This window comes from Lagopus leucura, unplaced genomic scaffold (genome assembly GCF_019238085.1).
Source record: "Lagopus leucura isolate 7727_CA_CO unplaced genomic scaffold, USGS_WTPT01 Super-Scaffold_100029, whole genome shotgun sequence".
NCBI classification, from domain to species: domain Eukaryota; kingdom Metazoa; phylum Chordata; class Aves; order Galliformes; family Phasianidae; genus Lagopus; species Lagopus leucura.
In genome coordinates this window covers 4364459-4379149 of record NW_024962280.1, presented here as the reverse complement: position 1 = coordinate 4379149, position 14691 = coordinate 4364459, and the positions used below count along the sequence as shown (strand labels likewise).

The following is a 14691-nucleotide window of genomic DNA, read 5'->3' as shown; positions in this document are numbered from 1 at the left end:
CGCTGCTGGCTCACTGATCTGCCTGGCACTGCTGGGAGCTCAGAGCAGCGCTGCACAGCACAGCAGCTCCACTTCCAGTGCCCAGGCCTGGCCCTGCGGCCACATGAGGGCATCCCGATACCCACATGGCCCTGCACAGCCCCAGAGCAAGTCGGGGAGTTTTTTCCATTTTCATTCATTCTTCTCCCTTGAGAGGAAAAAAAAAAAAAATGGACCCAAACAGCGAGAGATTTGTTTTTGTTTCCATGGGAATTCTGTGAGAAGGGGAAGGTGTGAAAGCAAACTGAAATATCCTGGCCAAGCGCGATGGTGCTCAGCGCCTGGGCAGCCACGGAGCCATCTCACAGCAACCCAACCTGGGGGTCTGCTGTCCCCTGGCCGGGATGGGGCTGTGGGAGCTGCGGTGCCTCAGGGAGAGCCACAGTGCAGGACTTGGCCGTGAGACACGACTACAGCTCCCAGGAGGCAGTGTGGCACGGTGGCACAGTGCCCGACTTCCTCCTCTGCCTCTTCCTCCCAGGGGGTGGCAGCCGCTTCCCTGGGAGGATATGGGAGGAGGGAAACAGAGCGGAGGAGAACTGCTCTCCCTGCTGCAAGAATGCTGTCTGTGAGGCCTGCAGGAGCTGATGGCAGCTTTCTCCCACCACGTGCTGCTTGCTGTCGCTGAGAGCAGCTCTTGGCAGGGTTCTGGGTGCACCGCTGGCCTCTGCTCCTCCCCTCCCCCGTGCTTGGCTACCACGGTTCCCATGGGTGAGACCAGAGCACAGGGCTTTGTGTAAAAGAAACGAATCAATAAAATCTCCATTTTTTTTCCTTCAGCTGGAGGGCTGTGTTTGCTATGCAGCAGCACGGGCTGCCAACCAGTGCCCAAAAAGCCCTTCTGCACATGTCTCTGTGTGCATTATGTATCCCAACTCCTTCTTTGGTGTTTCCTTCTTTTCTTAAAGAGAAGGAAAAACGTGACAAAATAGCAGCTAAAAAAAATAATAATATTAGAAATAACCATGACATTGTCCCTAACATTCCAACAATGGTTTTCCAGAGCCCAGCTACGTGACTCCCTGTGTGACACCATGCAATGTGCTCACCTTGGATAAGCACACATGTGGCATCCCTGTGACAGTGGGAAGCGCCCTTGGAGAGCTGCACAGGCAGTTCTGGAGGCCAAAAGTCTTTAGGAGCAGAGAACAAAGGAACCCCCAGCCCTGCCTGCCCTGCAGTCACCCAGCAGCGCTGTGTTTCTTCAGGGCTCGAGGTATTTGACAAGGCATGTGCCGCTCATCCGCTTTGTGCATTGCCTCTGGCTCAGGGAAGGTGATGGCAATGGTGCTCGGGATGGGGGGAAGTGTGGTACATAGGTGCCATAGTGCTCGTGAAGAGGTTTGTAAGCCTAACCTAAATATGCATTAACTAAGTTACTGTTCATGAATTCATTAAGATCTCCCAGAACTCAGCTAGCCAGATGTGGGCATGGTGTGTGCTGTCCCACCAGGGGTGGGAGCAGGCATGGTCCAAGCAGTTGTGCGGTCAGCAGGGGAACCTGAGCAGGTGGCAGAGATGGGGCATCCCCTCCAGGCAGTGCCCTGAGGAGTGCTTCCCCCCCTGCCCTCCAACACTTCCCACCCCATGTTGCCATGAGCAGTGTGAGGCAGCGTGTCCAGGCTTTGCCTGAGCTTTAGAACAAGACGGGGATGTCACCACCAAAGGGCGACTTTCCATCATTTCCATTTCTCCTGTTCTTTGCTTCAGAGTTCCCTCTGCTCGCCTCCAATGCTTTCCTGATGCTGAGTGCTACAGATGCCCATGCTATCCTCTCACCTGATGCCACCTACACTCACAGCTCCCTATGATGCTGAGCGGAGCAGCGTTGGAGCTCAGCACCAGCAGAAACCGTGTTGCAATGCTGCTGGGAACCGAGCTCAGATTGGCCAGTCTGATTTTAGGCGTGAAGGGCATCATCCACACTGTTCTCAGTGAGCCACCAGTCAGCCAAGACAGGGGAAACCCATTTTGAACAGACTAGCTGATAATGGGGCTGTTTAAAAAATGCAATAAATCCTTTAAGGAGGAAAACTATCATAACATCCATGCTGAAACCTTGGCACAGAGACTGAAGTGGGAATGCTGAATTCCTTGGAACAAGTCACCATGATGGCCCTGTGTGGCTGCAGCAAGGGAGGCTGTGGCACTGCAGAGAGGTTCGGGAATGCTCCCAGCACCCCAACACGGCTGCCAGAGCAGCTCAGCGTATGGAGGGCTTTGCTTTTCTATTTGTCACTTCAGTGCTTTTCTATCTGTCCCTTCCCTCAAAATCTACTTTTCTGCCTATTCAAAAGCGCTTTGAAAGTGTGTATGGGGAGCAGCATGAGAAAAGCAGCATTTGCATACTGATCAGAAACAGACAGTATGTGACCATAATTATTAAGTTGTCTTACCCTAAAAACACCATTACCTGGGTATTTAACTCACTGTTAACTTGCTCTGGCTTTCTCGTTTGCTCCCCTAGCCAGAGGAGGCTTATTCCCACGCAGCAACCGAGAGGGCACAAGAGAGGAAGGCGAGTCCTCCCGGCGGAGCTGCGCTCGGTCTTCTTCCAGCGTGCAGCACATCTCTGCTTTGAAAAAGCAAACTTTCTCCCCGTTCCTAACGAGCGCTCATCGCTTATTATTTTTCCCTCGACCGCAGAGCGCCCTGCCCCGCGATGAGCCACAACCTCCTCCTCCTCCTCCCCCCGCTCCTCCTTCCCTCTCTGCTCTGTCCCACGCCCGCTGCTGTCGGGGAGGGGTTTCCCGCAGCCCGCCCCGCTCATAGGCTGGCAGCGGCCGGTCCGAGGTTGGGGCCGGCGTCGGGGTGCAGCGGGGCGAGGTGCGGCCCGGCCCCGCCGCTCCGGGACGGGACAACACAGCACAGCCCGGGACGGGACGAGCGCTCACGGCGTCATGGAGCGGCCGCTGCTCCGGGGGCAGGAGGTGGGTGCGGTGCGGAGCGGCGGGCCGTTCGCCCTGCCTTTCTTTTCCTGCCGGTGCAGGGAGAGGAAGGGTTGGGGCTTGCGCTTGGGGCGTTTATTTGCGGGCTCTCCCCGCGCGGTGTCGGGAGCAAACTTCACTCCCGGGAGGTGCCGTCCGCACCGCTCGCGCTACGGATGCGTCCCTGCTGCTGCTGCTGCGCGCTCCGTGGCTCCGCGCCGGGCGGGGGTCGGGGCGGTGCCTCGCGGGCACCCGGCACCCCGTGTGTTGCCCCGCTCCGCCCGAGGGTCGAGACCCGACGGCTTCCCCGCTACGGCCCCGCTCAGCACCCCGGGAGCCTTCTCTACTGCTTGCGTTTTGTCTTTATTTGGCGTGATGCTTCCTTGCTTTGAGAGGTTGCTGCTGGAGATCCGGAGCCCTGAACGTCTGAGAGCTGCCCTGGGCGGTTGGTTACTCCAGCAGCGATCCCGCAGCGTGCCCGGGGCTGCGTGCCTTGCGTTAGTGGCCGCGTCCTGCCTTGAGGTGAACGCGCGGTGCCACGAGCGTTGGGTGGATGTTTTGGGCAGAGCGCGTTTCCCTACGGTCCTATCCGCGACAGCGGGTACAGCCGTGTTAATGTCACGTTCCTCGGAAGAGGGATGGCACCGCAGCGCTGCAACAAGCACTGTTTTGGTACGGCGTTACGTTTCCTAGCTGCTTCCTTTTGCTACTCGGAGGGTGGGAACGCCGTTTCAAGAGTCGTTAATTGCTCAAAAATTAGTCCGTGGCACCCGGCAGCATGAGCTCATGCTGATGGCTCACAGGTGTCAGGACTGCACCTGTGCCCCAGCACTTGGGATGCTCGTGGCAGCCTCAGCCTTGGCCCAGGTTTGGAAACCACCAGGCTGCCCTTCCTTGTCTTTCAGCTCTGCAGATGGTCCTTCTGTCAAGGTTTAACTTTTCTGCTTGAGTTTCTCACTGAAGCACCTGTCTGCATGCTTAATTTTGTCTGGATACATAACATCCTCCTTTTTGAGGATTACTGGAAATGGACATTCAGGCTGTGGGCTTGCTGGAAAAGACCCAATTGAGTGATTTTGGGGGGTTTTTGTGCTCAGAAGCTGTTGCTATGACGAGGGCAGGCAGTTTCCCATGAGATCTTGCAGACCCAGAAGTTTCCTGGGATCAGAACTGCAGTTTCCTTCAGCTGCTGAAGATACAATTAGAGTTAGAAAGAAAGAAAACGAAAGCAGGAGGCTGGTGAGCCTCGCTGGTGACTTCACTCTTTCAGGAAGCATCCTGAAATCACATGCCTCAACGAGAAAGTTGCACTGCTTTTCTTAATAGCGATTGTAAGGGCTTGTGTCAGCTTGACACTATAATCCCCAGTAATTGGTGAAGTGCTCTTTAGACCACAGGTGTGGCTGCAGCAGAGGAAGGATCCCATGTTTTACAGCATGGCTGTTCTGCAGCAGAGATTCAGGAAACATCTTCGTGCATGAAGGAAGTGTGGCTGTGCCTGGCTTAGTTACGAGCTGAACTTGGCTTGTTACACATATTCTCTCCCTGGAAGTGGGTTTAAAGCAAGTTAGCAAATCTTCATGGAAGGAAGCATGAGGGGAACGTGCTTGCTGCTGGCGCTGCCACCGTTTTATTGCAGGAGAATGGCATCATAAAGCAGGTATCAGTCATAGGGGTTTCTACAGGCTTCTGGATTTGTCCTCCATGAGGGAAACTCTCACTCGAGCCCTCGGTTTGAGTTTCTGTGAGTGCTGGTTCAAAGGAGTGCCTGATGCAGGAGCACTGGGAGCAGAGCACGGCGTCACGCCTTGCTCCTACTGTGCATGGGATGGCCTGTGTTGTGTCCTGTGCTCTTGGGGCTATCTGATGGAAGTCACATTTCTATTCTTTTTCCCTTCTCCAAACCCTGCCCACCCTTCTTTTGTTGTTTCAGTCTGTGGTCAGGTGTTCCCATACGCATCTGTATGTGATTATTTTACCAGGTATTTCATTGGGTAGCCTGAAGAGCAGAAGGAGTTGGGGGAAGAAGGAACTGGGGGGAGGAGGAGGAGGAGGAGGAGGATGATAGCTCTGTTCCCAGTGTTTCCCTCCCAAACAAGCACTGTGCTGCTCTCCCTCCCACATGGCACAGGGAGCCCAGAGCAGTGGGAGGCAGCTGGTGCCTGGGGGTAGCAGACACATGTCCCTGCCCTGCTCTCATGCCTGGGGGAGCAAGGAGAAGGCAGGCTTGTGGATTAACACGTGGGGCTCGTGCCTGATGCTCCCACAGCGAGAGTGAGGACTCAAAATGCAGGTTTGTAATGCCAAGATAAAATGGCTGTGCCGAGGGAAGTGGTGGAGTCACTGTCCATGGGAAGTGTTACTGACCCGTGGGGATGTGGCTCTGAGAGACGTAGTGGGCATGGGGGAATGGCTTGGGGTTGGGTTTGAGGATCTTAGAGGTCTTTTCCAACCTTAATGATCCTATGAAGAAATGGTCCACAGCCCAAAGGAGCTGGCTGTGTAAGGAGAAAAGGTGCAGTAAGGAGGCAATGCAGTGCTGGGGCAGGCGTTTAGCAGTAGAGGAAGTGCAGGGCTAGCAGTGTCCCCAGTGGGGATGGAGCGCTCCGGCACGACACAAGGACACAGAGGGCACTATGAGACAGACAATATCCCACAGATCAGCATCATGACATGCTCTGTCCAAGTCTGTGCAAGTGGATGATTCACATCCAGTTGTTGTTTCTGCTTATCTTGTTGGGCAGGAACTTGCTTTTCTGTGCTCCCTGTGCCTCGGGGCACACAGGTCATGGACACGCAGGAGGGATGCTGCACGGAGCCGCTTCAACAACGCGTCTCCCAAAAAGGATCACCTTTTTAAACCAGAATTGCTTCTTTTGCTTTCCTCCCCCAGCACAGCCCCTGTTGTGAACGTTGGCTCTGCATCGTGTCTTGTACTTGAGTGAGGCACAGTTACACGGCGTGGTTGGCCGCTCTGTGTGAAGCATGCAGACGTGTCCATTGCGGTCAAAGGAAGACAGGAGCGACTCAGAGCAGGCAGTGCTTACTGTGGCCTTTCAGGGGGAAACATTTTGGTCTCCCGTTCCGCTTTTTCTAAGTGTCTATTCCTGTAGCCCTGATGAGATGCTCTAAAGTGTGTTTTTTCCATGACAGAGGTTCCCAGCAAACTGATATTTTTTGCAGGGGTCCCACCCAGCTGTGAGCCCTCCCAGTGCGGAGCAGCAGTGAGTCACGGTACCTTCAAGTGTCTGTGCTGTGACTGATCCCAAGACATTTTGGCAGCAGTTGTGGCACATGAGCCTTTTCGCTCGCTGGCAGAAAGCACCAGAGATAGGAGTGCTGTCTGAGCTCTGGCAGGGTGCTTTTTTTTTCCCCCAAAACACCGAATGTTTTTCTTTCTGCCAAGCAGCTTTTCTTTTCTCTTTTCTTTTTTCTTTTTTTTCTTTTTTTAAATGTGCAGAAAGAATATAACTGCCCACAGAAAACTCTTGGAAAGCATCACTGCTCTGGGAGGCTAGGATGGGAAATATGGGGAAGAATGTGATTAACCTCGGGCTGATGTTGGGAAGGTTTCCATCTTGCTCTGAGCTCAGAGGGCTTAGCTTGCAGGTCATAACCTTGGGACTCTGATGGCTTCTAGGAAGGGCCATAAGATGGTGGGGATCTGCAGGCATCCCGTGTGCTGGGCTGGGGCAAAGGGGCAGAATGAGCTCTGCTGGGGCTCAGCAATATCTCCCACTGCCTGCACCATAGTGATGGAGAGAGGGAAGGGAGAAAAAGAAATCCAAGGCATCTGTTTTGTTCTAAGGAAGCTGTTAGTATTGTTGCTGTGTGTAAATGTGCTGTGCTGCATAAATTTGCAGGTATTCAGTTGTATTTAAGCAAGGAACACAGAAGAGGCTTTCTGCTATTCCCTTCCTGCAAGTTCCTTCTTTCTACGTGGCAGTTTTCTGCTGAGTTTGCCTCTTTCTGAGCTTAGTTCCTCAGGTGCTGACCCAAAGTTGAGCAAGCACTGCTGATGTGATCCCCACATAGAACCAAACTGTCCTGCAGCACAGTTTCCTGCAGGCAATGGCCCAACAAAGCACCTTTGGATACTTCCGTGTGTGATTTCCAACAGTGCTGTGAGCAGAGCAAAGCTGTGTTGCTGCTCTGTGGGAACCAGAGGATGAGCAGAACTATTGGAGATCGATCCCTTTGCATTCAGCCACGGAAATGCCATTGCACTGAGCCCAGAGCAGCTGCCTTTGCTGTGCCAGGCTCTGGGTGTCTGCTACGTGCAGCTCAGAGTGTTTGCATTCCTCTATTGGGACCCAAACCCTCCTGCAGACGGGGCCCCCCAAATTCCCTGCGGTCTGGCAGACCCAGAATAGCCTCAGGAGATGTATGGGATGTATATGTTTAGTTAGTGGAAATATGTCCTGCATTTTTTGTATGACGTGTTTGGCTATATATAAGGGGACAGAAATGCACACCATCCTGACACGGCGGTCCTGGTCATCTCTGCTCATTGTCACTCTGTGATCCTTTGTGTCATGCTGTCTTCTTGGCAAGCTTTCCAGATGTAGGATTTCTATACAGCTTGTACAGCCCGTGCCAAGAGCTGTGCGTCTGCCAATGCTCCCAAGTGCTGCAACTCTCATCCCTGCCCCAGGAACCCAAACCACGGGCCAACAGCCAGGTGACAGCCAGCCTTAGTCACTGATGAGCACCTAATGGTTGGCTTCCTGGTGGAGGTGGTGCTGCCCGAGGTGGGGCACGGGATGTGCATTCCTGTCATTGCCAGCAAAGGCTGAAACACAGCCCCAGCAGTGAGCATCCCAGGGGTTGGGAAACTGCTGCAGCTCAGGGCTGGCCCTGAGTGTGTGCATCAGTGTGAGCTCAGCAGTGATGCTCCCCTGCAAGCACCACAGTGATGTTTTTTCTTTCGTGTCACTGCTTAGAGAAGCAAATAAAAGGAGTCCTTGGGAAAGGCTGGGCTCCCAGCCATAGTGCTGAGCAGGGATTTGAGCAGATATCCATGTTACTGATGGGAACTGCCATCCCCTGCTGCTGGGGTTCCCAGCACTGAACGTCCCTGTGGTGTGCTCCTGGCTTGGCAGCAGTCCTCCTGGAGAAGGGTTGCAGAGATCGATAGCGGTGAGGCGAGAGGCTGTGCTGCAGTCATTAGTGCGGGAAGCGCTAATTAGCTCCTGCTTTTAGAGGTATTGCTGATAAATGTTAGGAGATTCGCTGTCAGAGAATAATTGTTTTGGAAGCAGTGTTTTGAAATATTCTGCTTTTCTTGGGACTGGGCCAAAGGTAAGTAGTGTCAGTTGGGACCATGCCCGAATATGCTGTTTTCTGTTAACTTGGATTTGCTTTTCAGTCCTTCTCTAGCTCTGGTTTATCTGTCCAGGATGGCAGCCATGCCTTATTTCTTGATCAATGATGAGGGAGGGCATGCAGGCAAACAAAACCAGTGTGTGACTGTTTTGCTCCATATGGGGACGTGGTTTGGAGCACAGATGTTCCCAGGTGCTCTGCAGGGCTCTGGCACCTGCTGGGGAATTGGGATGGCTGCACTGCTCTGCTGGGTGTGGATCCAGGGCTGCCAGCACACAAACTTCTCCTGCAGGGAGCTCCATGGAGGTGTGGTCTGAAGCTGAATTTAAGCTTAAAATATGAGAAATTGGGCAATATTTACATGAAGAACCTTTCATCTCTAGGCAGGACCAGCAGCTGCTGAGGGCATCGTGCGTAGGATTTCCTTGGCACGCAGCCTGGGCTCCTGGTGCCTGCATCTTCTATCCTCACTTTACTGCCTTGCCCCAGTCCGAGCTGAGCTGTGCAGCCTTGCACAGGGAGGTGTGCAGGGGCAGAGCTGGCTGTGGGACAGAGGCCATTGCACACAGCCCTGCCCCAAGGTCACTGTGTGGGGCAGGGGAGGGGGAGGTGTGATGTTGTGAGAACCGAGGTCAGGGCAGCGTGCAGGGATTTGTGTTCCTCACCACTGGGATGGGAGCTGAGAGAGCATCAGCAGGAAATGCTTGTTTTTACTGGAAGTGCTTTCTCCTTCCCAAGTGGGGGCTGTCCCAGTTTCATAGTTCTGCATGGTGCTCGTCAGTGTCTGAGCTTGTTGCAGTTCTGCCATGATGGCTGCAAAAGCACAAATCTGGGCTGACTTCATTTCTAATTAATTCTGTCCTATTCCCCACCCTTCTGTGATTTGCACTACCACTGGATCCTTCATATAATCGCCACCTTCAAGGCTGGCAATACTAGCAGGTTCTGCTGCCCATCTTTAGCCCTGTGCTGCAGCCTTCATGCCCTGCTGTTGCCAGGGATGTGATCCCAGCCAGCCTTGTACTCAGCCGGCTGCACATTAATCCAGGCACATTGCTCAGCTCACCCCTGAGCGTGCACGAGGTGTCTGCACACAGGGCTGAGCACAGACTGATGGAGCAGATTGCAGAGCTGCACCCAGTTGGGTGCTCTGTGCCTTCCATTAGCTCAGCTGCTGCTCAGGCTCCTGGGGCTTTGGCTGGGCTCATTTCTCCTCTAAAGCCTATAATCTGTCTCTAATCTCTAGGGCAGTTTCTGGCTGCTGGGGCTGACTCAGGTCCAATCGTGCCTGGACTCTGCTCTGTCCCAGAGCTTGTCTGTGCCAGCTGTGGAAACGACCTTAGCTTTAAGAAAAAACCACCTAATAATAAAGAAATAAATCCTTAAGTTATGCAGCTGTACTGTGGTCCTCAGCAAATAGGCATGGCCACACTGGTTAATTGTTTATCCATTAACCACCTGGGTCAACTGATGTGAGGAGAGGAGCAGGGCTGTACCTGGCACGGCGGGGAGGGGAGGATGCGTGCCCAGCTCCATGCACTCCCACCTGCACAGGCTTTGTCCAGCACCAGCTGCGTGGTGTTTGGGTGCTGCCTTCCTGCCAAGGTAAATCATGGCATGGCTCCTGCAGAGTGCTCTAGTTGGTCTTTGTGCAACCCTCATCTCTGGGAATGTGCTTTAGGTTTTGGTGGAGCAAGAACACCTCTTCCATGGATGGATCGGTGGACAGAAGAGGTCTGTGGGTGGGTTTGTGTTATTCTGGCAGGCCTCTTGCGTGACTCCTGCAGTGAGCTGGTGCCGTGTCTGGTCCTACAAGCATGGGAGCTCACTTGCTGGGAGACAACCCAGTTTTTCCTGATTTTAGTCAAATAGGCATTTTTTTGTTGTGGTGATTTTACCATAGTTTGGGCCTTGTGTGGTATTGGCCTTACGTAATAATAAAATTATGTACTTGTTCCAAGAGAAAACAAAAAAAGAGTGTTCTCTCTGTTAAAATGTTAAATTATTTCCTAATTACAGCATACCCAGCTCATTTTATGGAGCTCACTCACGAACAACTGCAGTGTTCTTTGCAGAACTTAGCATCAGAAGTGTTGCAAATGTTTTTAAAGAACTCATTATTTCACACAACGTTAGACCCTCCAGAAGCAGAAATGCACTGGCTTCTGTGAAGTGTTGCCACGCAGTCCTGTCGGTATTTTTTCAGTAGTGCTGCCAGGCTGTGACATTTATTGCTCAGCAGAACAAAGGCCAAAGAGACCTTTTTGGATGCCAGGGGAGTAAGGTGCATGGGGATAAAGGAAGTCTAAATCCTGTGTTTAGGCATTGCAGGTGGCAGTAGTGGGGTGAACTCTGTGCCGTGTTGAGGTATTGGAGGTGGCAGTGATGGGGGTGGTTGGGATGAATGTCATCCCACGTCGAGGTGTTGGAGGTGACAATGACAGCCCTGCTCCTTCCTCCCCAGCCCCCCGTGGCTCCGACGTGTGCTGATCCGAGATGTCCCTGAAGCACGAGGGCCATGCAGCTGCTTCAGCGCTGAAGAGGATCGCTGCAGACATGAGCAACATCATCGAGAGCCTGGACACCCGTGAGCTGCACGTCGACGGGGAGGAGGTCGACTCAGAGGTGCTGAGTGATCCCAAAAGTGCCGGTGAGTTATCAGTCACCTGTGTGTAAGAGCCCGGTGTCTCTGCAGTGCTGCACTCAGTCCATCTGAGGTGTGCTAACGGGCTGTGTGCTCCTTGCAGCATGCATCCCCTTCTCTGCCATCTATCACACCCGTGGATTCAAGGAGCCGGGCACGCAGACCTACCTGACGGGATGCCCCGTGCGTGTGCGTGTGCTGGAGGTGGAGCGCTTCACTTCCACCAAGAAGGTCAGAACACACCTGCCAGGAACGCCATTCTGTTTCCATACAGCTTTATGAAAATGCTGTTTGTAGGCGAACTCTGGCTGTGCTCAAGAGGGAGGGTTTCCCATTTGCTTTAAAACCAAATGCTCCTTAGAACACAACAAGGGCTCTTCGAGTGGCTGCAGGAGGGCTGATCTGTGTTGTCCTCCTGCTAGGTCCCAAGCCTCAACGTGTACACCATCGAGCTGACCCACGGGGAGTTCATATGGCACGTGAAAAGGAAGTTCAGGCACTTCCAGGAGTTCCACCGGGAGCTGCTGCGCTACAAAGCCTTCGTGCGCATCCCAATCCCCACCAGGAGGTACGTGTGGCCAGCTTCCTAAATGGGTCTGACATACCTTTTCTTTTTTGCTTTCCTGCCCACCCATTTCTTTGTGGGCTTGGGGAGTTTTTCTGAGGAAAGCAGAAGCCTTGCACAAGAAGGGTGGTTATGCATCAAGGTGCGGTTATGCATCAAGGTGCGATGCACGCACTTAGGCTCAATGCTGGGCTTTGTGATTCCTCACAGCCACACGGTGAGAAGACAATCCATCAAGAGAGGAGAGCCTCGGCAGATGCCCAGCCTTCCACACACAGCCGAGAGCACAGTGCGGGAGGAGCATTTCTCCAGCCGCAGGGTAAGTGCTGGCGGTCCGGGGGCTGCTGGCGTGCTAAATCCTCCTCCATGCAAAGAGCGTGCTGCTGCTCTTTAGGTTCGAAAGAGCAGAGACTCCTGGTGGTTCATTTAACCCATGATGCCCAGGATGATGGTCCCCCTGTTCCCACCTGCTGCAGTTTATAGATAGAAGAGGCAGCTCATAGGGTCGGGTTGCACGATGAAGGCAGCCCCGCGGCCATCAAAATCCAAGTGATTTCAGTCTGTCCCCATCTGAAAGAGGAGATGGCAGTCAGGCTCTCGATGCTGAAATGGGTAATTTTAGCCAAGGCACACGTGTTCCCTGTAACTCCATCAGATGTGAACAGATGGGCCCCTCCATGAAGCAGGTGGGTGTCTTCCTACCTCTTCAAATGGCGTCTTTGCCATTTGCTCAAGCAAGCCCAGAAGGGTGTCTTCCTTCACCCTTTCCTTCTCCCCTTCCGGCTGGCTGCTCCCTCCTGGGCTCTGTGCCTCCAGCACTGTGTCCTGTCCACAGGCTGTGTCCTGTGGCTGTGCAGATAACCCACCCTGCTGCAAACACCTCACCATTCTGCATGAAGTTTTAGCTTTAAAAGAGAAAGAAAAAGGTTTCCTGAATTCTACCCATCCTACTTTAAAAATCTTTTTTGGTTCTTGTTTTCCTTGTTGCAGTCCCACACTTCTTACCAAGGGGTTGAAAGTCCCTGCTGCGCACTTGGGAGCGTCATGTGCTAGGATAGCAGTGCTGCAAAGTGCAGCGTTCTTAATGGCATCTGGTTCTTTTTGGTTGGCACTGTAGGACACAGGCACGCATGTAAGCTCTTCTTTGCCCAATTCCTGCCAGGGTGGGAAGAAATGTTCTCTCCATTTCTCTGCTGGGATGGGCAGGACAGGTTCTCCTTGGTGGCCTAGGGACAGGGCAGAGTGGTCACCATGTTCCCCACGTCACCCCATTGATTTGGCACAGTGCTGAGTAGGCACTCTCGGTTGTGTCTGGGGCTGAATTTTCCTATGAAACCATTACATACAGGCCAGAAGCACCGGGGACTGGTTTTGTGTTCAAAATAGCTCTGAAACTTGCACTCGGGCAAGAAAAAGATCCTTTGAAATTGCCAAGCAACGGGGGGAGGTGCAGTGCACAGGAACCAACCTGCAGTCAGGCTGTTGTGCCACTGAGTCCTAATCGCCAGTGAACACAGAACAACGCACTCGTTTGTCCATTTGAGCACAAGAGTGTCTGATTTCCTGATTGCTTCCCAATATCAGTTGCATTTCTTATTGTTTTTTGTTTTTTTTTTTTTCATGAAAATGCCTGCATCCTTTCTAAAGTTTTGATGTTTGAATTGTAGAAACAGCTGGAAGATTACCTGACAAAGATCCTAAAAATGCCCATGTACAGGAATTACCATGGAACGGTGAGTAGAAATTAATGCACTTCAATGGCAACAGGGCATTCTCTTTCTTTTTGTGTGTTGAACCTGAGGAAAGAATACCACTTAATGGCCATTTGGCAGTGGTTTGGGCTCTGTTGATCACTGTAGCATGGATGGGATATGATGAAAACCAGAGGGAAAGAGTGAGGCTGACTGCTGGAGGTCACTGTTGTAACAAGGCAGAAATACAGCCTCAACTTAGGGCATCCAAAGGAACTTGTTCTTCATTTCTTTTCGCTAGCTTGGGAAGAAGCGCTGCTCTGGAAGTCATTTGCAAGCTTCTAGCTTTGCAGGGACCTCAGGCAGCCATTTGGCACTGGGGCAGAGAGTGGGGCCAGGGCTTTGTGCGGGTTCTTTTGGGGACAAGCAGCAGAGCAGTCGCAATCTGCACATGGAAAACAGTCATCTTTCATTCTCAAGGCAATGTTGGGCTAACTTGGCAATTTTGATCAGCAGCATATGCAGAGCGGGGGAGAGTTATTCTACAGTATTTATCCCTCTTGTCAGATTAGGCATTGCTTGTCGGAATACTTTGCAGGATTTCTGCAAATGTAAAGCTGTGTGCGATGTGACTGGGATAGGGGGATGGGTGGTCCCTGCCTGGGCAGCCATGAGCTGTGCAGAGTGTCCCTCTGTCCCCAGCCACACAGCCAGATGACACCGTGCACAGAACCTCTCTGGTTGTTGTTGGCTCGTGTTGAATTTGGCTGCAGCGAAACATTCACTTTGCTGCTAAGGGCAGCAGTCCTGCGCTGGGAGGAAGCACGGGAAGCAAAATGTTTCCTTTAAACAAAAGAAAACAAAACAAACCCCCACCATTCTCTGTCTCGACGCAAAATTGAGGCTTTCTGGCATTTTCCTTGGAACTGAATTTGTCCTCCTTAGAACAAAATGAGCACTTTGCTTTCTGTGGTTGAGAAGTCTCTGCCCGGAGTCTGGAGAATGCTGCTCCTGTTTGCAGCTCCGATCACTTTGGCTCTGCAATTCCTCCTATTGAGTCGCCAAGGGTTTCTGCAATTCCTAAATTCTTGGTAAAGTGGAGTAGCAAAGGCAAGCTGTGCCCAGCACGATGTGCAGCTCTTGCTTTTTGTACAGTGCCCTTCTAATCTGTGCAATTTGATTAATTCTCACATCTGCTTTCCATGCTATGTCCTGAAGTTTATGCCATTCCCTGGGAGCATTCTGGCTGCAGGTTCCCTTCCCTTCCCTTCCCTTCCCTTCCCTTCCCTTCCCTTCCCTTCCCTTCCCTTCCCTTCCCTTCCCTTCCCTTCCCTTCCCTTCCCTTCCCTTCCCTTCCCTTCCCTTCCCTTCCCTTCCCTTCCCTTCCCTTCCCTTCCCTTCCCTTCCCTTCCCTTCCCTTCCCTTCCCTTCCCTTCCCTTCCCTTCCCTTCCCTTCCCTTCCCTTCCCTTCCCTTCCCTTCCCTTCCCTTCCCTTCCCTT

At 52.7% G+C, this 14691-nt stretch overlaps 1 protein-coding gene across 3 annotated transcripts in view; it reads left to right on the top strand.

The window, feature by feature from the left end:
- The window catches only part of PLD1 (phospholipase D1), a 46925-nt gene that overhangs the window by 4729 nt on the left and 27505 nt on the right, over positions 1 to 14691 (top strand). For 2 of the 3 annotated variants that reach the window (XM_042881093.1, XM_042881094.1), the window contains exons 2-6: positions 10756 to 10941; positions 11039 to 11166; positions 11358 to 11503; positions 11711 to 11819; positions 13168 to 13233. In XM_042881093.1, the coding sequence (XP_042737027.1) occupies positions 10788 to 10941; positions 11039 to 11166; positions 11358 to 11503; positions 11711 to 11819; positions 13168 to 13233 (603 nt within the window). In that variant the 5' untranslated portion in view covers positions 10756 to 10787. Of the gene's footprint in view, positions 1 to 2880; positions 2970 to 10755; positions 10942 to 11038; positions 11167 to 11357; positions 11504 to 11710; positions 11820 to 13167; positions 13234 to 14691 lie in introns of those variants that run through there. The other variant, XM_042881092.1, reaches the window with a different exon arrangement.